Raw genomic sequence first — 24,192 nt, 5'->3', positions numbered from 1 at the left:
TAATACCACGAGGAGATTTTACACTTCTATTAGTTTGGCTAATTTAGACGAAATCCTAAAAAAATATAATCCTAACAAAAATAGAAAACAATGTGGTTTTTGCAAACTCATTCGCATTCACCAGTGTATCATAGCTTTAGTGATGTAGAATTCAAACTGGACAGCTCCCCGGCATGGTTCAAAGACTCGGCCCCAGGCATGGTTCGAGACGGCTCGGCCGAATTGTTATCCAAATGGAGCTCTCCGATATCATAACGAAATGATTCCGAGATAATGAATTGCCGAATCATTCCGAATCAATTCAAATTTTTATTATTTTTATTTATCATATTTTTTTATATTATTCATAATTTTTAAAATATTAAATATTTCAAAAATTTGGATCTCGTCGAGACCGATATAGAACAGTCCGAACCACGACCACGACCGGACTTTGAAGTATGCTCCCAAGTGTATTCTCTAACTATATCGTACCGTTCCCAATCTCATAAAGCAAAGCCTCCATTTAACACTCGAAAAGACCAGAACTCGGTCTCACTTTTATGTCATTTATGTATCAAATAGCCAAAAATTGCGAGATCCACCTCATTGGGCTGGCAAAAGTTTTTCTGAACAATGTTTAACAAAGTACTAAAGCAAACATCAGAAAGGATACAACCATCGTCAATAACCCTATTAGAGATGGAGTGGAAAAAAAAAAAGCAGAATCAGAATGGTTTTATTCCTTGACCTTCCAACAACCAACCCATGAGTTAATACTCGAACGGAATATAAAAATCACTTCACAGTCACAATCTTGATGACCGAAGCAGTTCCAACACGATGCAAGGCCACAACAGGATCTCCTTCCTTGCACAGTCCTTTTGTTTTAGCATGTTGAAGTGCAAAGTCCAACGCCTCCTCAGTTGACTCCTCATGAGAAGCTCTAGCAGATCCTGCACACAGAACAGGGATCAACCCCCTGAAGATCAAGCTATGCCTGGCTGGAGATTCATCACTGCATGACCAATCAAAAGAATCAGTCTTAATTTCTGGAACAACCACCGATAGTATTGGCATGCCAGCCCTATACTTGGCAACCAACTTTGCTGTACTCCCTCCTCTGGTTAAAACCAAAATAAGAACTGCTTTTGCTGAGTTAGCTGTTCGAACAGCTGAAGATGCAAGGCTCTCTAATGGGCTCATAGGGACTGGTGCATTTGCCATTATCCGCTTAAAGATATCTCCATAATCAATTGTGCTTTCAGCTTCTATGCAAATTTTGGCCATAGTCCTGACTGCAAGATCTGGATAAGCTCCAGCAGCCGTCTCACCACTAAGCATCACACAGTCAGTACCATCAAGTACTGCATTGGCAACATCTGTAGCTTCTGCCCGTGTAGGCCTAGGAGATTTAATCATCGACTCTAACATCTGTGTTGCAGTTACAACTGGCTTCCCTTGGATGTTGCACTTATAAATCATTACTTTTTGAGCCAAAAATATCTTTTCAATAGGAATCTCCATTCCAAGGTCACCTCGTGCTACCATAAACGCGTCAGAATTAGCCAGAATCTCATCAAAATTCGCCACCCCTTCTTGATTTTCCACCTACAAAAGCAGCCAAATGCAAAACATTAGGAAGAATGGGACATTTGTGCCCGTGTTAGAGGCAGTGAACAAAAATCTTGATATGAGCTTGAGACCCTTCACTTATCCATGCTTGATGTCCAATTATAACTTCCATCATTTCCAGCTGACTGCTGGATCATATGAAAGTCAAATCCTCTCATGTTTTAAGAAATAAACCCGATTGTTTATGGCCCACATTGTTAAAACTCAAAGGAGGCCTCACTGAAAAAAAAAATGTACACGATAAGACCTCATTCAAGAGCAGCTCAGAGAATAATTATTGGAGAGATAACCACAACTTCCTCTCGTTCTTCATTTCTTCTTCTAGATGTTTTACGTGTGCATTCAACTATTTCTCAAACTAAGTAGACAATATAAAATTGTTTTGGGTCATTCACGTGTGTATAAGTGAGAAGCACAGGTGATAAAAATAGCCAAGTTCCTGTGACACTGGCAAAAATACTCTTAACCTACCTTCTTGAATAAAAATGTATAATGTAACCTTTGCAACGAGTTTAGTTCCGACAAACCTTTGACATAAGAAGGATAGTTTTTGCATGTTCGCCAAGCAACTTTCGGACTTCAATGAGATCTGAACCTTTCCGGACAAATGAGAGAGCAATCATGTCGATTTTATTAGGAACTCCCCATTTCAAGATGTCTTCCTTGTCTTTTTCTGTCAAAGTTGGCAAGTCCACGATTACACCAGGGAGATTGACATTCTTTCTCTCACCAAGAACAGCAGTATTTTCACAGCGGCATCGAACAATTCCCTGTTCTTTGTCACAGGACAAAACAGTAAATGAGATTGTGCCATCTGCGCAGAGTATTACACTTCCTGGTTTTACATCCTCAGCCAACTTTTTGTAGCTCATGCAGATCATATTCTCATCTCCCTTGATGCTGTAATCAGTGGAAATAGTGATCTCCTGGCCCTGTTTCAGTTGGATAGGCTTCCCATCTTTTAAAAACCCAGTTCGAATTTCCGGACCCTGGCCAAGCAAAATATACAAAATTAAACAGTCAAGATCCTTGTCCCAACATTGCAGCATATTGCCAAATTGTATACGATACTCATAATCAGAATCAAATAATTCTTAGCTTGCATGCAAACTGTCAACTTGCCACCATGCTTGCCAAATACCCAAAAAAATTCTTCAATTTGATTCCATTTTTTTTTAACCCAAAAGTTCATCACATGCTCTCTAGTTATTAGTTTTTCAGAGGTGCGTCAAGCTCTATTATAGACTGACATCACAAATAAGTCCTATAGGGCCACGGTTTGGGAAAGGATAAATTAATGCATCTAACTAAAACTAGAATAAAATGAAGTACAAAGCTGCCCAAATTCCCAATAGTAATGGCAACGGTCAATTTATTATAAATTCCTATCATCCAAAAGGCATAATTCACAATCCTTACAAGCAAATGACTTATTTATGCTTGATGGTTGAAATTTAGATCTGTATACCATCACAAGCCAATAACTGTTCTCCAAACAAGGACTTTTACAAGCACAAACAGAAAGGAAGGGAATGATGATAAAATTACTACCCACACTGACAACTCATATTCTCCTGTGAAACAGGTACATCTGTTAAGAGGAATCAAACAATCCATTATCTGGGTTGACACTATTCTCAAACAATGCCTGTATCAGTTCGGCAGTTCAACACAACCAATATGTAAATAAGCTGGACATGCAACAAAACCAAAATTTCAGATTTAACTGAACCATGACATGGGGATTACCAATTTTTTTCCCGTGAAGAATAACAAGAAGAAGAAAATCTCTCATTTTACCATTTTGTAAAACAAACGTAGACTTACTTTGCCTATTGCAAGTGACATAATACGTCTAAAACAATCTCAGCCTCATAGATAATAACTAAGGCCCTGTTTGATAACCCAATTCAGCACTTAAACTTAATGGTTCAGATCTTAACATATTCAGACCGTTTGATAACGAAAAATTGAATATCTAAATTAATTAAGTGGTGCTGAATTTTCTAGGTAAAACTTGCTCTTAAAATTAAGTGACAAGTTATTCACTTATCACTGAATGTGATATGCACTCAAATGTATTATATTTAATATTTAACAATTCAATAACTTAATGGATTCAAGTTTCAGATTTCAGACTTCAGTTTTATCAAACGCACCCTAAGACTCCAGACATCTGTTTAAAGAATGTTAAGTGAAGCAGCAAACCAATTTATGTTGAACAAATTTGATTACGATAGTGGCATCTTCCAATTAACTTTCAGAGTGGAGAGTCCAGTCCGACAAGAAGTAGCTCAACGTAGATACGTTAGACATGGATGACCTGGAAGGTGCATCCTAGTGCATTTGAAAGAAGCATGAAAACGAGTGGACAGGAAACACCAACGATCTAATCACAGGCATAATAGTGGCTGAATGAATTTCAAGTGCTGGCTTTTTTCTTCATTATTTTTGGGTCAAAAAATCAAATTGAAAACAACCGAGAACGTAAGGGAAAAGGCAACCAGATACACAGAGAGAAAGAAGGAAGGAAACAACAATACTGAAGAGAAATGTAGGAGGGGTATACGGTTAAGCAGCTATTGAAGAAGAAAACGCGAAAGGAAAGGGAAACAAAAAAAGGTAGGAGATGGTACTAGTAATTAGTACCAAGCACCATCATCATGAAAAGTGACACAATTCTTCCACGAATTTGTACTTCCTCAAATGTCCATATACAGTAGAGCATGCAGTGAGAAACGGAAATGGAAGGAAAAGCCTTATAAGTTCCAACAGATCCAAAAAAGGAGAAACACAGTGATGGTGAGAAACCAACCAACCAAACAACCAATCCGATACAAAGAGAAATTCCATGTTCAAGTATGTGTGGCTATGGTTGTGTGGGTGTGTGTGTGTAGACACAGATTTTTTTTTTTTTTTTTAAAGGAAGGGAGAAAGGGGAAGGAGGGATGGACCTTGGTGTCGAGCATGACGGCACAGAGGATGCCAGTGTTGTCCATGGCGGAGCGGAGATTGTCGAGGGTCTCCTGATGGTAGTCGTGGGATCCATGGGAGAAATTGAAGCGGGCGACGTTCATGCCGGCGAGAAGGAGTTTTTCGATCATGGGAACGGAGCGGGAAGCGGGACCCAGAGTACAGACGATCTTGGTTTTAGGCCTGTGGTCAGCGGCTGTACCAGCTCCTCCTCCTCCATTGTGGTGGTTATCCATGGTTGAATTCTATTGTTTCTTGTGTATAGGGTTAGGGGTTTGTGGGTGGGGAGAGGGAGGGTGGGATGGGTGAGGTGACCTAAATCTCATAATCTTTCATCTACACGTCTGGTTTTACCAGAGGGAGCGAGGGAGGGAGGGAGGGAGGTTGGTTGGGGTTGGGTACGTGGAGGGTTACTATTTGGAGGGGTGATGCCACGTGGGATTTGGGGATTGTTTTCTTTGTTTATGCCATTCATGCTGGTTTTGGTGTCATAGAATATATTCAATAGAAGAAGTAGGATTGGATGGTAATCTACTGTTTGGAGTTTGCCAGAGAAATGTATAGATTTACTGACGAGATTGGTCTCCAAGTTACAAGCAATGAACACATATATGTTCACAAAATTAATATTAATATTAATATTATTGTGTGCTATGCAATTTCTTCTAGATGAGGTAACGATAGAGAACTTTTTTTTTTTTTTTTTTGCTTTCCTTTTTTGACAAGGATTCAGGAGTCCAAACACGTTAAGTGATATTTATTTTATTTTTATAAATTCTACCCTTTCCCAGTTAGAAAAAAATTAAAAAAACTATACAATAATTAGAAGGTAATACATACGGAAAATGTTGTAGTAACTATCGTTATGATAACTAAACAGTTTTTACCTGATATAACAGGTTATTATACTTTTAGCGACCATTTAATTATCTGTTGGACCTATTCACCTAAATAGGATAATACCTAAAAATAAGGAAGTAAGTTTCTCATCTAAAATAGTAAGTTAACCGTAATAATTAGTAACTTTTGTGTCTCAAAAGGTAAATTGGAATAAATATGAAACTTACTTTTTAAAGAGATAAATTACTATTTTATATCCCAAACATACTTTTGAGAGAGTAAGTTTAGTTCAAGTAATAGTAAGTTTTTATACATAAATAGTAATTCTTACTTATAACATATTAAATTTGATTAATGACCAAAACTTACTAATTTATGGCACATATGTACTATTTTGCTTAAAAAACTTATACCAAACCAATACTAGGAAGTTTATTTGAAATAACAATAAAATATTTTATTAATGATTAAAACTTAGTACCTTAGTTAGTAAGTACTCGTAATATACTTGTATAATACATGATTATATGTATAATTTAAAATTTTTTTGTATTTATATATTTTAAAATATTATGTGAAAAATATTTTGACCTTTCACATAACCTTATAAAATAATAAAATTTTATCATATTATAATTTTGAATAATTTTTGAAAAGTTTAAAAGTTTGAATAATAATAACAACACATCTTCCTAGTTAAGATGATAAAGTTTTAATATATTTATTGTTTGGGACACAAGAAATAATAAGAATTAAACTTGTATTAATATAGATCTAACAAAATGAGAGACATAGTGTAACAATTAATACAATAATAAAAATAACAAAATTAGTATAATCTGAAATTTTTTTTCTCTGGATATTGTTCACGAATATAAGATCCAACCACTAAACAAAAATCACATGCATATATAATCTATTGTATAATTTAAATTAAATTTAGTTCATGTACAAAATGATCCTAAAATAATTAGCACACTGCAATACCATATTATTTTAACAACAAAAATTTTTTTTGCCAAAAGTCTCCAATATCCATGACATATGTATGAGAGATATTTTACCATATTTTTATCTCTTTTTTTCCCATATTTGAATCTCATGTCTAATCATTGATGTTAATTTGAGGAAGAATATTTTTTATAATAAATCATTTTGAATTTAATTAACAAGTTGAGATTTTTTTAAAAATAAAAGTGAAATATTTTGGGAACTTATTTTTTATTTTCCCAAAATTAAAAGATTGCTATTTTTTACCAATTGTTGCTATTAACATTTCATTTTCTAGACTAATTTTGATCAATGTAAAATTAGTTTAGTTAACAATAATTGACGTTCTATTGGTTCAAGGATTGTCAAGCTATTGTTGTTATTTTAAATGTAAATATATAACCTAAGTAATAAAATAAATAATAGCTACTTAATAAAAGAAAATAGGTGCTCAATTGATTGCATTCAAACTACGAATTCTGTTAATCCATAATTGCCAAATTATATTTTTATTTATAAGAAAGCATCATATATTGATCAGGACTAAATTATCGATTACTTAACAAATCATATCTAAACACCTGATGTGATATATATTGCATTTGGTCGCCTTTATACTCATACCATTTTCCTTTCTTTCTATTTATATTTTAAGGGTGCAAAATTCTCTTGATTATATTAGTGAAAATGCATAAAATCTTTTACAAAATTATTTCAATTTATTTACAGAATATTAGTACTTTTAGGAGAAGTAATGCATTGTAGGAATGGTTTACTAATTTTTTTAGTAAACATAACTACTACATTAAAGGTTTAAAAAAACTTGATTTTATTATGCTTTAATTAGGAGTGCTTTTTAAGAGAAGAATTAGGGGATTAATTTCTTTGATTCAATAATTTTTAGAGATTGTAACTCTTTTATTATTTGATTTAATAAATTTGATATTTGTGCAAGTTTTCGTGTCTTTTATTTTTGGCAACGAAATTTGTGCTTACAGTTAGACACAAATATGGTAAAATATCTCTCATATGTATGGCATGGATATTTGAGACTTTCAATAAAAAAAAATTTGTTATTAAAATAACATTGTATCATAGTGCCCTAATTATTTTAGAACCATTTTATACATGAACTGAATTTAATTTACATTATACAATAGATTATATGTGCAAGTGATTTCCATTTAATTGCTGAATCTCATTTTTATGAACAATCTTCCAAGGAAAAAAGTCCAGATCATACTGATTTTCTTATATTAACCGTTATACTAATTTTGTCATTTTTATTGATATACTATTTCTCATTTTGTTTGGGCTTTAACTCTTATTAATTCTTGTGTCCCAGATATAAATTTATTAAAACTTTATTATCTTATTATATTCATAGGTGTTAAATTATAATAATTGTGATATAGAAACAAGTGATATTCTATATATAGCTAGGAAGATTTGTTGTTATTGTTATCCAAACTTTCAAACTGTTCAAAAATTGAAAATTATTAAAAACTTATAATATGACAAAATTTTATTACATATTTTACAAGGTTATCTGAAAAGTGAAACTACTTTTCATAGTATTTTAAAAAATATAAATACAAAAAAAATTTAAATTATACCCATAATCATTTATTATACAGGTATATTATGAGTACTTACTAACTAAGGTACTAAGTTTTAATCATTAATAAAACATCTTATCATTATTTCAAATAAACTTCCTAATACTAGTTTGAGATAAGGTTTTAATGTAAAATTGTACATGTATTCCAAAAAAAAGTAAATTTTGATCCTTAATCAAATTTACCATGTTATTAGTAAGAATTACTATTTATGTATAAAAACTTACTATTATTTGAACTAAACTTACTCTCTAAAAAGTAAGTTTGGGATATAAAGTAGTAATTTATTTATTTAAAAAGTAAGTTTACTATTTATTCTAATTTACCATTTGAGGTATAAAAGTTAATAATCTATTAAGGTTAACTTACTATTTTAGATGAAAAACTTACTTCCATATTTTTAGGTGTTATTCTATTTAAGTGGATAGATCCAACAAGAAATCAAATAGTCATCAAAAGTGCAACAACCTGTTATATTAGGTAAAAACTATTTCGTTACCATAACTATCGTTACTAAAGTATTGTCCAATACACATACATATATATATTATGCTTTTATTGAGCATGTCGGTTTCACAATCTATTTTTCATAATTTTTTGTACATTTAACCGATAAAGGTACTTGTTCACTTCACAGGGTTTCCTCCGACACACTCGGAATTGTTTTTTATGTTAAAAATAACAACCTTAAATACTACCAAATAAATACATAATAGATACGTGGAAGAAGCTTTAATAGCGCCTAAATATCATTCCCCCCGTATCCAGTGGATTAGAAATTACCATAAATAAAGTTGCCAAAACTAAATTTTTGAAAAGAGCTCTCTTTAACGTCAATAGGCAATGAAAAGTATATAGATGATTTGTAGTTTAACGCAAAATGTTTTGAAAATTTTTAAGTTTGGAAACAGTTGCATCGGTTAATCAAAATTGTTGGCGAACTCTGGATCGTATAAAACCGGAATAATCAATGAAGGAGGGCGACTGATTTCACTTTCATCAAAAGGACGCAAAGATATTTTAGAAGTGAAACCCCGGCCTGTTTGGCACCCTAGTTTTTTATCAAGTTTTTTAGCTACTAGTTTTTTAACAACTTTTGCTACAGGAACCCCAAAAAACTTTTTAAAGTTTTTTACCTACACACTTTAAAAATCTATACACAAAAAATTTCTCAAAAACTTTTCTTCCTCCCTCACCCAACCCACCACACCAGACACCGCCTCCACCACCTCTCCCGGCGCCAGTCACTTATTCCGGCGCCGCCAGTAACCTCAAAAATTTTTTTTTAATTTTTGAGTCCCTCACCCTCAAAAATTTATTATATATATTATATATTTATAATATTACATATTTATATATTTATTTAAACATATTATAAATATTTTATTTTATTTAAAATATATTTTTATATATTTATATAAATATTATATACCATATAAATTAATATTAATATAAATATGTAATTATACATTTATATAAATATTATATATTATATATTTAATATATATAATACATATTATATATATTACACATTTATGTATATATATTTATGTATATTTATATACAATTATATTATGTATTATGTATAATATAATACATTTATACATAATATTAACACACAATATTAATTATACATTTATACATAATACTAATACATTTATACATTTATACATTTATATTAATTATATTAATACATTTATCATAATATTATATATTTATATATTTATAATATATTAATTTATATATTTATATAATATTAATTTATAATAATATACAATTATTACATTTGTAAATATATTCATATTATGTATTATATATAATATAATACATTTATATATTTTTATATAACTATATAAATATATTTATTTATAAATGTATTATAAATGCATAAATATATATAAATATTTAAACAATAAAAATTATAAATTATAAAGAATATTAATTATACATTTGTACATAATATTAATACATTTGTACATTTATATTAATTATATTAATACAGTTATACATAATCATCATATATATTTATAAATTATAAATTATACATTTATATAATATTCATTTATAATATATACATTTATATTAATTATACATTTGTACATTTATAAATATATATATATTATGTATTATATATAATATAATACATTTATATATTTTTATATAAATATATAAATATATTTATTTATAAATATTTATAAATGTATTATAAATGCATAAATGCATATAAATATTTAAACAATAAAAATTATAAATTATAAACAATATTAATTATACATTTATACATAATATTAATACATTTATACATTTATATTAATTATTTTAATACATTTATACATAATCATCATATACATTTATAATTTATAATTTATACATTTATATAATATTCATTTATAATTTGTACATTTATATTAATTATACATTTATAAATATATGTATATTACGTATTATATATAATATAATACATTTTTATATTTTTATATAAATATATTTATTTCTAAATATTTATAAATGCATAAATGTTTAAAAATATAAAATTATAAAAATTATAAATTATAAAATACTCAAAAATATGTTTTAAAAATACCTCTAAAAATAATCCAAAAAACATCTACAGTAACATTTCAAAAACGTCTACAAAAAAATTTTTCACCTTACAAAAACTTCTACAAAATTTTTTCAAAAATTTCTATAGTGCACTACAGTAAAGTTTTAGACAAACTCCCAAAAAACTCAGGTTCCAAACAGGCCCCAAAACCGTGCATTTGGACAAAAACCAAGGTCAAAGTCTTATGGTTGAAGTTATATAGCCATTAATTAATGGTCCGACCAGTCCAAGAGTTCAATTCGCATTTATTTCTTTTCTCAGCACGTAACGTAACAACTCTTCACAAAGAAAACGATTTAAGTAATGTTTATAGTTTTCCAAACAAAAAAAAAAACACTAATTGATTTTTGTGACCTGCTCACAGTTCTTTCGCACGTTTTTTATTTTTCTTGTTTCAGTTTATGAAAGACTAGAAATATCATATTTATCTTCCCAAACTTGTGGATTATATCATATGGAACAAAATCCGTTCAACATTAAATCTAACTTTACTTGCAGTTGTTAATTTATTCAAAAGAGAGAGATAGAGGGAAAAAAAATGTACATGTACATGAGATAAAAATGATACAATAATTCTTTTGTTTTCTATTGGACAAGGTTACAGGGACCAACAATTTTCTTTTTTTTTTGCCGTACATACTTGTAGAGCTTGTGTGGGTGTGTGTGTGTAGACACAGTTTTTTTTTTTTTTTTTTTTTTTAAAGGAAGGGAGAAAGGGGAAGGAGGGAGGGAGGGAGGGATGAACCTTGGTGTCGAGCATGATGGCACAGAGGATGCCAGTGTTGTCCATGGCGGAACGGAGATTGTCGAGGGTCTCCTGATGGTAGTCGTGGGATTCATGGGAGAAATTGAAGCGGGCGACGTTCATGCCGACGAGAAGGAGCTTTTCGATCATGGGAACGGAGCGGGAAGCGGGACCCAGAGTGCAGACGATCTTGGTTTTAGGCATGCGGTCAGCGGCGGTAACGGCTCCTCCTCCTCCATTGTGGTGGTTATCCATGGTTGGGGTCCGTCCGTCGTCCGTCCCTAAATAGTAATGGTATAAGAGAGGAGTATTGTATTGTATTGTATGAGTTTTCAACGGGAGAGATTCTGATGATGGTGGGTGGTGATCAAATGAGAAAAAGAAGGAAAAATGAAGCAGCAGCGATAACTATGATAATATAATAACGATAATTGGAAACCGAAATCGCCCCCGCACACACGGCACTGTTAACCGCCGTCTGAAATTGGTGAAATGGAAAGATAGATATTCAAATGGGGTGATGACGCAGGAGGTAAAAGACAGGGAACGAAGACAGGGAACGAAGACAGTTAACAGTACGACGGACCACTCGATCCCAGGGATGAAGGAAGGTCAAGGAACCCAACAAACAAACAATTGTCTTCTTGAATTAGCCTGTAGCATTTTTTTAGAAGCTGTCTTTAATTAGTGAATTGAAGTAAATGAAATTAAATGAAGAGTGCGAATATTAATGTCCTTTATCTATTATCTCTTAGCCTAATTTCCCCCACTCCCCCCACTCCTCAAAGGCAACACTTTTCCATCCATCCATCCATCCGCGAATACAGTAGTAATAGCCATGACTATTAAGCAAATTTTAAGATTCTACTTGAACATAGATCAAGTGTTTTCTAAAATATTTTATCAGCAGATGTATAGACACCAATCTGAACTGATGGTGGTTTAGTTCCGTCGAATTTTCACTTGACCCTTTTAAATCCCCCACTCCCCCAGTATAGAGTGGCTCCCGTCGGTTTCCACTTGATCCTTGTAAATACCTTCTCCCCTAATATAAAGTAGGAATAGCAGTAGAATAAAATGTATTCTACATCACATGGGAGGGAACTCTAAATGTCCCTGCCCCGCTCCTCCTGTTGTGTACTAGAGGTTCTTTTATTCCTCCATGATTCCCTAAGCAACATATATTCCAATTCCTTTCTTACTACCCTACTACCAATTATAATACTAATCATCCATCAATCCCATAGAAAGCAGCGGATGATGAGGCTCCCATCAAGAAAATGGGAGAATATATAAGATTAGATGATAAGAAAATTGACACTTAAAGTGATTCCCCGCACTTCTTTTTTTGCGCATTTTTTTGCGGTCCGAACAGGACCTAACCTAAAGTGAGGGTTGCCGAGCGTACATCCATTTGATACTAAATAAGAGACGGCGTCTGGACTCGCACAACACCTTTTTATTAAAATTGATTCGCTTTCCAATTCCTCCTGTTTGATACTAAATAAGAATTTAAGATGGCCGCACCCTGGAAAACAAACACTTGCCCGAGCCCCAGACTGACTGACTACAAGAGACGGAAAAACAGATCCAACCAACATCTCGTCTCCAAGAACCTCATTGGCATAGAACATGAATACGCCCTTTGATCATTAGTTAGCCCTTCAAATGCTTCTACCAATGCAGTTTCATCGCATGACGATTCACCATCCCATTCTAAAAATACCTAAAAATGTAATGTAATCGCCTACTAGTGTATTGATGCACGTGATACTAACTCCTAAAAATATCCCATTCCATAAGTTAAGGATATTAATGCACGTGATACAATCTGAGTCAGCCTAAAGATGTCCACACAAACTCCACAATCATCTGTTTCTCATTCAGATATTGGATTTGTGGACATCATTAGCAACTTAAGATGCACTTGTAAAATTGTCTCGTTTCAACCCCCAATACGAAACTAAAATCTTCTTAATGCATCCAATGTTCAAATCATTAACAGTTCCATAACCCAATCTAGAGACATTTTCATCCTGATATTTTTCTTCTAGGTCAATCTTGAAAGACAAGATTGAGACATGGATATACGAAACTGCTACAATATTCAACCTACTCTATTTCCTCCTCCTGTTTATAGCCTCAGTTCATATTCTCAAAATAAAGACCTGTCTAGTTTGAAAAGGAGCTGCATCGCCACCGAAAAAAACAAAAGCCCACTTCAAATCTTTGCTTGGGAATTTGTTTCCCCGGAAACCTGCAATTCAGTGATATCATGTCCCTCCAGACCAACCAAAATAATTATTTCCAAAGAGGAGTAATTACTTCAGATAGGAAGCAAAAGTTCTCGTATCAGCAAAATTTATGAACGTCCAGTATTAGCAAAAATATCATGCAGACGGTTCAGAGTTCATCATGACTTGTTGGTTGTTCCTTGTTCATCATGTCTAGTTTATCTTGTAGTTCCTATCACAATTGACCAAAAAAAAAAAAAAAGGGTTACCACTTTCTCAAAATTAGCAATATAGCATTAATTAAATGCGAAAAAACTAACGAGAAACAAAACAAATGAAAGGGCACCTTAAGTTTTTCTTCTACACAAAGAGCCGGAGTAGACACCAAAGCCATGTACCTGTTTTAGACTATAAATCAGATACAAGGGCGATGGATTCCAAACAAGGCAAATGGAAAGCACTTCAACAACAGGATAAACAGCTTAAATGAACAATTAAAATAACAGATATTCTTACTCGCAGCGGCTTGGTTCATCCACATCAGTAACTTCATTGTTTAAACCACATCTTAGTTTGACCTGTAAGACAAAGGTAACACAAAATAAAACAAAATGAAGAAAACCATGCAGTTAGCTCAGCAAGATGAACAAACTTTTACATATGCAAGGTTACCAGTCTTGCAGAAGTTGATCATCCCAAGAGAAGTCTATTACAATTACCAACAAAATACTTGCCTTTAAACTTCTATCTGGCCCATTCCAGCATTTATCACCATTTAAAAATTGCATGACCTTGTATGAATCCTCAAACTTTTCCCAACTCCTGCAAAAGTAGTCCAAAAAATGCTAGAGCTGAAAAGTTACCCATGATAAAGCATTAGGATAAGACAAAACCGATGGTAGATTCTTTAACTAACATCATGGTAGTGATACCAAACATACCAATGCCATCCTCAATGAGGTCAAAAATACTCGACAAAATCCTCATCTTGTTCAATTTGATTCCCCACAATCTTAAGTCAAGTGCTACCATTACAGGGTTTTGACAGTGAAATGAACCTAAGCAGAAAATCCACTCTAAAATTATTGTGATCAAAACTAACCCAGATTTGTAAATCAATAAAATAAATAAATAAATAGAGTATGTCTTTCAAGCTTCGTATGTTTATTTGCTAAATTTCATCTATGTCAAGAGAAGTATCTTCACTTTTTTCTTTTCAAGTCTTATCCATATCAAACAGATATTTTTGTCTTCTTTAAGTTTTATCCATGGTAAGCCACATATTTTCGTCTTGCTTTTGTTGTTGCATAGGGGTGCAAATGACCGAACAACAATCAACTTACATAATCACCAAAGGAGAAATGACTTCCCTCAAAAAACTGCCACAGTCTACATGGAGGTATCAAGACCAAATTCAACGTATTCCTTTGAATCAGTTAAACTGTGAACCTAACAGAATGAGGCTTCCAAGTATATGCATTCATTTACTGTGAAGGACAACATCTAACAGAACAAGAAAGAAACTAGTGACCATCACCACCCGTGTCCATCCGTTTTAATTTGTTTTCTACCAGAATCTCTTAAGTTATGGGTATGGGACTTAAGGAGCAGCATATGGCTATGAGAAATATTCCCTTGTCTCAGTTTAATTTTGGGGGAGCGTGAATTTTATGAATAGTGCAGATAACTAAGCTACTTCTGCTGTTTATATATATCTCTACCCTTCAAAATCTTGGTGGGATATGTTTGCAAGGTCGAACTTCATTTCCTTGGCTGATGAACTTGAGCTCAAAAGATCATGGTTGTATTCAAATAATGCCTCGTTTTATTGATTTGTGCATAAGCTAGTGAATTTAATGCTCATATGCATAATATTTGACTTATTGGGCCTGTACAAGTTTATTTCATTTGACAAAATGGAGGGTAAATTTATAAATGGGCTGAAAAGTTTTGTGCCATTTGAGGTAAGTGACACATATTCTGAGACAAACCAAAAAGAGAAGTCAAAAAGTATCAATGGAATGGAAGAGTACCAAAACCAACTCATTTTTTTTCCTCAAATTGCATCTGACTATTCACAGCTTAAAACTTAGACCTAGTAGGGGCGATCACACCTACTAGGTCTAAGTGGAGGAATGAGAGGATCTTGGGGCTGTTGTAAAGCTGTGAATAGTCTCTATGAACAGTAACGAGGGGGGGGGGGTAAGAAGAGCAAATCTAACAAACAAACGACTCCATCTTATTTATCAATTTCCACGTAAAATAACCCAGTAACAAGAGAATTTAAAGGCTATAGACTTGAAAGATAGAATTCTATTTCGAATACAATTCCCATTTCCTATTATGAATGTAGAGCTTGCCTATAAGAACCACGACTCCAATCAAATCACTCAATAAAACTGGACAACAAGATTATTGAGACTTTCTTGCATACAAGTAAAGGACCAAAATATCCCAAGACCTAAAACTCTTAAATACTAAAACTCCAAGGACAAGTTTCCAACAAGAATAATACTTAATTAACATGTCACCTGCCAATAGGTTGTAATCGTCGAAGGGTGCCTAATTAAATCTAGGTAAAATTCATGAAAATCTTTGCTTTAGATTTTCTTTAGCTCCTAGTTGACTGTATAAATTATCTTGAATAGATATTATGAGAAGTTTTCTGCTGCTTCGCCACATATGTCTTTTTGTTACATCCTCTACAAGAGGAAACAGACACCACCTAAAAATGGGAGTTACATTTATAGAACATTAATGCTACATTCCCCACTTTGAATATTCAGAGGGCTTTTGAAGCCCAGATTCCTAAAGAACCAAATAAGGCACAGCAGGATTTGATATGTAATTCGTGACATGAGATGCATATCATTCCACACAAAAACGATAGTAAAAAAATAAATCAATAAAAAACAAATAAAAACTCAGCCCATTTACTAACAGACAACAGTAGTAACTATTCATCACGCAAACTTTCCAATGGGTAGAAAGATGGGCTAGACCAAATGAGCCTCTGAAGTATGTATGTTCTAAGATAACATTCTACAAGATAAACTTCAACACCTCCTCGGTCCATTTACTTATAACACAACTTAAGAGCCATCTGCAACCAATGTAATTAATGTCGTCATCCAGTTTAGTCAAAATGTTCTGCCAACAGCTTCAATAAGAGATTACCATCCTAAATATGGCACATTCACCAAACATGTACACACAGAGAGAAGGATAATCATTGACTGACTGAGTGAGAGACTGTATGAAAGTTCTACATATGGGAAAATAATTACCCCAAACGAGTTGTGCTGTGACCCTCCACCTGTGATGCTTGTTTAAAAGGGCAGATTTTGTAGACGTACCTAAAGCCATATGTTATCGAAGCCCAAAAGTTAGAATAGAGTGACATGAGTTAAGCTAAGAAGTAAAAAAGAAGATTACTTGTTTTGCTTGTTCTCAAAACATTGACCATAAAATGAATAGAACTCTTTCTCTGGCCCTGCAAAAAAGAATTCAAAAGTCAGCCCCTTCGACAATGAATGCACATACACCTCTCTTACGAAGATGAAATAATTGACAGCAAAGTAACGTGTTTTGTTAGCACTACAAGAAAGCAAACATTAACCCGTATTTGGAATTTTTATAGCAGACCTACCAAAATCATGTTTTAGCTTTTGCTTCAAACTTGATATCCTTGACTGTAATTTAGAGAGCTTTGCACTAGATTCATCATATTCTTTGCGAACACGTGCAGCCTCTGTAAAGCAAAATACAGCAATATAGTTTCCATTTCCTTTATCCACAAGAGTACAAAAAATGCAAAAAGAGCACAACTTACCAGATTTGTCAACTGGAGTTTGAAAAAAGGTAACAGCCTGAAAAATTCTACGTACAGACTTTTGTATCTTCTCCAACCATGATGGTTCTGCTGTAATTTTCAATCAGGTTTGAGTTAATGTAACCTATATAAGGTAACTCTAGTGCCAGCTGCAATTAGAAACATAACTGACATATTTTACTTGCTAAGTGAAAAATGAAAGGAGTATCTATAAACCTGGTAAGTCCGGTTCATCATCTGTCTCAGATTTATATGAAGGGCTTGAATCATCATGATCCTCACCCCCAAAATCATCCATCTGGTCTTCATTATCACCATCATCATTATCATACCTATGATCATCCTCCTCTGAATCATAACTGCTGTATTCTTCTCCATAAGCATCCTCCTCTTCTGTTCCATGATTTTTATCTTTAGTAGAACTAACCTCTTCAGTTTGCTGCTCAGTCTTTTCTCCTGTCCAACGAGAGGCAACAAGACGACCTAACTCTTCCTTAGATAATGATTCGCTATTGTCCTCTTCTACTTCTGCCTGAAATTTGCACACACAGTTCAAATCTGCTGCTTGTCCACACAAGTTACACAAGGTACCGAATTCACAACGATGTCAACTTCAATACTCAAAAATCACGAAGTCATCAAGTTCAAAACTACAACTGGAATGTACCATATTCACAACCTCTCATCTGTTTGGGATGTTATAATTGCTTCAGTTCATCATCTAATGCTTTACCGAAAGCTTTTCTTTTACCTTTAGTCAGGGAAAATGTTGTTATTGATACAAACTGCAAAGCATAAGGCTGAGTCAAGTAATTAGTACTTTTAGGCAGTCGAATTAGAATTTCTACAAGTCTACATAAGCTCAAGTTGCACTTCTGAGTAATGCATGTTTAAAAGGTTCTCTCTAGATTATATGCTTTGTGTAGAACCATGTGATTAATGTGTAATGCCCGATTCCTAAAGTTCATAACAATTTCACCTTGATTCCATTACCCTAAAGCACCTAAATAACAGCCCCACGTAACCCTAATTCTACTGTTTAAGAAATTATAGACAAGCTGCAAAAAGTTCCCTCATTGTGTTCCTTAGTCTTCACCCATTTTGGCAAACTTATCCACATACAAGGCCTGAAATATGCACAAGTTTCTTCCAAGAAAACCACTCAGGTTTGCCACATCAGTCAGGTAGTAGAGCTGTAGACATGCCATAAACATGGGCTTTCCAAGTACTAACAGTGTCCAAAATTGTATTTAATTCAGCAGTTGCCTCGATCACTTGTTGGTTAAATTGATTGTCATAATTTGTCAGATGTTACACAATCAGATTTGCATAGATAAATCCAATTATGCTGGCTAAAACCGGTGGCTTCTTTGGAAGGAGATACAAGAAGGGCAAAATGATCTATCAATACTTGGAAAGAGATGAAAGAAAAGTTTCTGCAGAAGTATCTCCCTTCATATTACTATGACAAGCTAGTGGATCATCTTCATGGTCTAGAACAAGGAAATCTACCAGCTGAAGGCTATCTGTTGAGGTTTAACAAACAGGATTTGCAAAATCAAGTCGTTCAAGAACATTATCAAAAGATTAATCTGGACATGATCCTGAGACTAAATTGTAGTGTAGTTGCTAATCCTGAGCGTTTTTAAGCGAGTGAGTTTTTTGGGTGTTTGTCTAAAACTTTGCTGTAATTTACTGTAGAAGTTTTTTAAAAAATTTTTGAAGTGCGTAAATTTTTTAATATTTTGAAGTGTATAGTTTAAAAACTTTGAGAAGTTTTTTAAGGTTACTGTAGCTAGAGTCTTTAAAAAACTTGTAGCAGACAAACTTGGCAAAAAACTCAAGTGCCAAACAAGGCCTAAATTCTTTAAGAGTACCAAATGTTAGAATTAAAGCCAATGAAAGGGTAAATATGTGGCCAGCTCCATTTTTACAGGTTTTCCAACAAGGACCATCAAGTTTAAATATTATCAACATCGAAGAATGTCATAATGCTATGCTTCAGTTTGCAGCAAGAGGAGGATCAAAAATTGTGCAAGAACACAATCTACTAATTCCTCTTACAAGCAGCAAAAACTCTGAAAAATAAAGGTGCTTTGAAAACCATAGTAAAATTCACTCCTTTTGAAAAATTCACTCCTTTTGAACATGGTAAGAAAATGTATCTCGGTAGAATAATTTTCTGAATGAAGAATAATCATAAGAGCAAAACTCAAGCACAGTGGCCATACCTGATTTCCAATATCAAGACCAGGTTGACCATCAACTGTCAACTGTTCCTCTTTCTCTGTGGCATGCTATACATTGTGAAAGTACACATCCAGAATAAAGTCAAGCCCTATATATTCAAGTTTCCAGAAACCCTTAAAGCAATATGTTGTTCGAATAAACTATACCAGCAAAGAATCCTCTTGCAGCGGTTTTACATCACCAATTGGAGATTCTTCCTTCACATCAAATTCACCGTGCTGAGCTTCACTCTCAGAATCTCCATGGCCATCCATTACATCCTATGAGAAGCCCAAAATGTCAGGGATACAAAAAACTCTCCAATAAACAACATTCAAATATCCAAGTCATCATATGCAGTACAAACAGCATCACTTCTCACAAAGTAATGACCACAACAAACACTCATTTAAAAACACAGCCATTATTATGCAACACAAAGTAGTGCACTTGCAACAAAGATATCACCACCCAGAGAAATAATAACCTCGCAGAAAATAATTCCACCAAGAGAATAACTGTTCAAAGGTACAGATATCTAGCATATAACTTGTACATTATCATCATCTTCTAGACATGACGTTATTCATGTCTACCACTTCATGCCTGACGTAGTTTTTCATGCCTGTCAATCATTAATGAACTTATTTATGTTTCTCTCTCCACCATCTAACATAATTTTTCCATTTAGAGCACAATAGGTAGTTCCTTATGACCTGTGATGAAGAAGAGTCTCCCAATAGGCCAATCTTATCATGGATGTCATTCTTTAGAGCATCTGCCTCCGAACTTTCAACTTGTTCGCCAATCTTATCATGGATGTCATTCTTTAGAGCATCTGCTTCCGAACTTTCAACTTGTTCGCCATTTTGTTTCTCTTTCAGATTAGCCTCCTCAGCTTCTTTTCTTTCTTTGTCCTCTTTTTCCTTTTGTAACCGTTCCTTCTCCTCTGCCTTCTCTATCTGTTCTTTACGCTCTATAGGAAGAGAAGCAAAACTAAATAATCCAAAGCTAGTCCTCCAAAACAGTGAGAAGCAATCTATAAAGTATCGTTATCATTAATTGTGAGATGATAGAAGCTTAACTGAAAATTCCACATGCATACAGGTGATTTCATCTGCCTCTCAGGAAATAAGTGACAAGGGGCTCTTTTTCTCATTCACAATACTTGAAAATATTATGCAGGACAGAATTCAACCCAAAAAGAGTTGCTCAAAAGTCCAAATGTACAAAGAAGCCATACAGCTAAACAAGCGTACAAAAAAATCCAGTAACCATGCATATCCAGAATCTTAGGCTTTGATGTCAATCGTTTCAACTGAGAGGTCTTCATCAAATTGGTTGTAGTGAAAAAATTTTCAAGTTCGACATCCATCACTCTTTAACTTCAAAGGGGAAAACGCTACAGGTTCCTTAAAGACATGCTTGATTCAATAAATCATGTTTCAAGACTTCAACAAGTAATTACGAGATCAACTACAAAAATGGACGTAACTAACAGACTCGGTTGAGTATTAGGGGATGTGACTGATAAGAAAGGATAAGTGGATGGGATGATGATAAGCGTATCAGGCGAAAAGGAGAGCATATATACCCTGAAGTTGTTCAACCAGCCCCTTGAGTATCTTCTCTTCGTTTTTTAGTTTGGATAACTCGGCCTCCTCTTTGGCTATTGCTAATTTGGCTTGTTCAACTAGCCGGTTACGTACAGTGACACCTTGCTGATAGGTAGCAATCTTCGTCTTCAACCTTTCTCTAGCTACTTTGCCAGCCTCCCAACAAGTGTTTGGGCACATAACTTTGCCATCATACTCATCACTGCCGTCACAGCAATCTGCTCAAAGGTGGCAATCGTTAGGAGTTGAAACAAGGAATTTAATAGAGTCATAGGCAAGGATAATGAGGTAGCACAGCAATCATATGGCAGTGACTATGACTGGTAAGAACGCACTATAGAGATTTTTACATGCCGAATCCATGAGACCTTTCTCACATGGCATCATCCACCATGCAACTTACAGAAAAGATTGGGTGCAACACTGCACTTGGGAACAAATATAACAAGTAGAAAAATCATATTAGTGCAGCATAAACAAGGACAAGAAAAGACAGATAGTCAACTAACCGCAGATGCCATCGTTGACTCTGGAAGAGTACAAAGAGAAAGGAATATGTCCAGCATTCTTACAGTAGAATTTGCCGTTCGGACAAGCGGATGTACCTACAGTTGTGAAAATGCAGTAAGGAAGGAATAAGGGGTGAGATATGAACAATGCAGTAGAACATGTGACGGAGAAGAAAGGCAAGTAGAGAAAGACCAGGTTCGTCGGAGGCATCAGGACAGTCGCAGAAATCGTCATTGAGCTGAGAGGTGGAGAATTTGAAGGATCCGTCTTTGCATTTGATGGTAGAGGAAGGGGAAGACAACAATCCCTTGTAATAATCCTCATCTGCAACAAACACACGCATCCACACATTCATACACAGAATAAATAATAATAATAATACTAGTCATGATGCCTGCGAGGCAACCATCCAGCCCTAACTAACTATATATATACACACACAGAGAGAGCCGGGAAATGATAACGTACTAGCACAGACGGACAAGTAGTAATTAATTAATCAATCAATCAATTGCGGAAAAGGAAAGGAGGCAGATGAAGAAGAAGACGGCGGACCTTGTGGGGAAACTCCGAGGAGGAGTAGGAATTGGTCGTCCTTGGCGGCGGCAGCAGCAGCGGATCTGGTGATCGCACATATACACCCAATAATTATAACAATACTAATCTCAAACAATCTTCTTAATCCTCCTATCTTCTTCTTCTTGTTCATGTTATTTAATTCGTCACTCCCACTGCGCTGCCCTCACTCACTCACTCTCTCTCTCTCTCTCTCTCTCTCTCTCTCTCTCTCTCTTACTTGTACTATATATATATACACAGAGAGGGATGCTAATCCGGCCAATGGCAGCGCCTAAATTTGGACCAATTCAATTCGCTCTTCTACTAATTACTCGTACAGATATCACTAGCAGTAGTATTATGTTGCTGTTCCCGTCAACTACTGCAAAGCAGCATACAGTTTGAATTGATAGGATTCAATTGAAGAATGAAACCTTTCGAGTTCCCGCTCCAAACTCCCTCTGCCTCTCGCGACTCGCCACGGCGGTCAAAACCCCCAAGCCACCGGACACTAGGCACTATCCGCTCTTTCTTACGCCGTCGTTCCTTGCTCTCTATTGGTTGTAGTGTTTGTCTTGTCTTATAGTATATTATAGTATACTCTACCGGGCCCCTCCTTCCCTTTTTGTAGTAGTATTTCTTTTTCTTTCACTATTGCCTTGCCGCATCAGTCCTCCTCCGACTCGTGACTCTTATTTTAAAATTTTACCCAGTCGGCCAGTCCCATTCCCTTTTATTTTTCAACAACCGAAATTACTGGAAATAACACAACAAAGTTGGATTAACGCTCATAGGTAATCGAAATTTTGGCACTTTTTCAAAACCTTTTTTTTTGACCTTTCCGTGGTCAACTTTTATTCCAAATTTTGGGATAATTTTAAGTTTTTTAAGTTTCGCTTGTTATTCTTAAATTTTGCAAAATCTCACTTACCACACTTACTCTAACTTTTTTTGTTTCATTTACAACCCAATTTAAACATAATTTTAAAACGTGAGTATATTAATAACAAATGAAAAACAAATGAAGGTTTATTTTAATTGGACAAAATATAGTGTGTTTTTTAAATACCATATTTGAAAGTTTATTTGAAATTTTTGCAAGTTACAAAGATAATATTTTATTTACTGTAAAGTGTTTTGAGTTAATATAAGAAATTTTATAAATTAGTTATATAAATAAGTTACATAATTTTTTTTTCCAAATCGATGGTGTGAATACTGGAAAGATACAACATGCTAAAAAATTATATATAATCTTGTTTGTATTATTTTTAAGTTGGTGCGAAAAGGTATTCTCATGATTGTAGATTATCGCAAGTTTTTTTTTTAAAAAAAAAGTATTGTGAATCATTCAATAATTTTAAGTGATTTAACATTTCTTATCCGAGCCAAAGATACAAACACTACTATTAAAGAGCTTTTTTCTTTTTCTTGTAAAGTTGAGATGCTTTTCAAGATGAAAATAACTACAGTGCAACAAAGCAACCAAATTAACTCATTCCCCTTCTCCTCTATCGAGGAGCGAACTAGTTTACATCCGGCATGATTTTCCTTCTTGAATTGTTACTACTACACTTGCTTTAAAATGCCGTTCGCTCTTTATGGCTTAACATGCTATTTAGCAGCCGTTCCAAGATTTGGCTTTTATTGGGTCGTGTAATTTGCATGATGAATGCAATTCGTATCTCATTTATGCTAAGCAGTGACCTCTTTTTTTCTTTTTTTGGCTTTGTTGGTAAGATGGTAATCGCCAGTCGAATGTTCGGGATTCGAGATTTTATTTACTTTGATGTTGAGGCGCAGAGACTGATCTTAGCGTTCTAGCAA

At 34.0% G+C, this 24,192-nt stretch overlaps 2 protein-coding genes across 4 annotated transcripts; both read right to left on the bottom strand.

Annotated features, from left to right (window-relative positions):
• Positions 1 to 504: 504 nt before the first annotated feature.
• Positions 505 to 4,933, bottom strand: LOC113750238 (pyruvate kinase, cytosolic isozyme). The gene is made up of 3 exons (XM_027294264.1): positions 4,569 to 4,933; positions 2,142 to 2,603; positions 505 to 1,590 (listed from the first exon to the last, which is right to left on the bottom strand). The coding sequence occupies exons 1-3, from the start codon at positions 4,821 to 4,823 to the stop codon at positions 778 to 780; spliced, it is 1,530 nt and encodes a 509-aa protein (XP_027150065.1). The 5' UTR covers positions 4,824 to 4,933; the 3' UTR covers positions 505 to 777.
• Positions 4,934 to 13,342: 8,409 nt separating this feature from the next.
• Positions 13,343 to 22,905, bottom strand: LOC113775833 (glucosidase 2 subunit beta). 3 transcript variants are annotated; one of them, XM_027320876.1, is made up of 17 exons: positions 22,363 to 22,905; positions 22,000 to 22,131; positions 21,807 to 21,902; positions 21,276 to 21,515; positions 20,524 to 20,657; positions 20,398 to 20,463; positions 19,849 to 19,962; positions 19,684 to 19,749; positions 17,669 to 17,984; positions 17,453 to 17,542; positions 17,270 to 17,371; positions 17,056 to 17,113; positions 16,908 to 16,976; positions 14,355 to 14,442; positions 14,137 to 14,198; positions 13,967 to 14,018; positions 13,343 to 13,852 (listed from the first exon to the last, which is right to left on the bottom strand). In XM_027320876.1, exons 1-17 carry the CDS (start codon positions 22,514 to 22,516, stop codon positions 13,790 to 13,792), a joined length of 1,902 nt encoding a protein of 633 aa, XP_027176677.1. In that variant the 5' UTR covers positions 22,517 to 22,905; the 3' UTR covers positions 13,343 to 13,789. The 3 variants fall into 3 exon arrangements, with proteins under 3 accessions (XP_027176677.1, XP_027176671.1, XP_027176662.1); XM_027320870.1 differs by having other exon boundaries at positions 17,453 to 17,539; positions 20,398 to 20,657; XM_027320861.1 differs by having other exon boundaries at positions 20,398 to 20,657; positions 22,363 to 22,904.
• Positions 22,906 to 24,192: the final 1,287 nt, after the last annotated feature.

This window comes from Coffea eugenioides, chromosome 1 (assembly GCF_003713205.1).
Source record: "Coffea eugenioides isolate CCC68of chromosome 1, Ceug_1.0, whole genome shotgun sequence".
Classification (NCBI taxonomy): Eukaryota; Viridiplantae; Streptophyta; class Magnoliopsida; order Gentianales; family Rubiaceae; genus Coffea; species Coffea eugenioides.
Note: the sequence above shows the minus strand (reverse complement) of the source record. Positions and strands in the feature narration are given on the sequence as shown.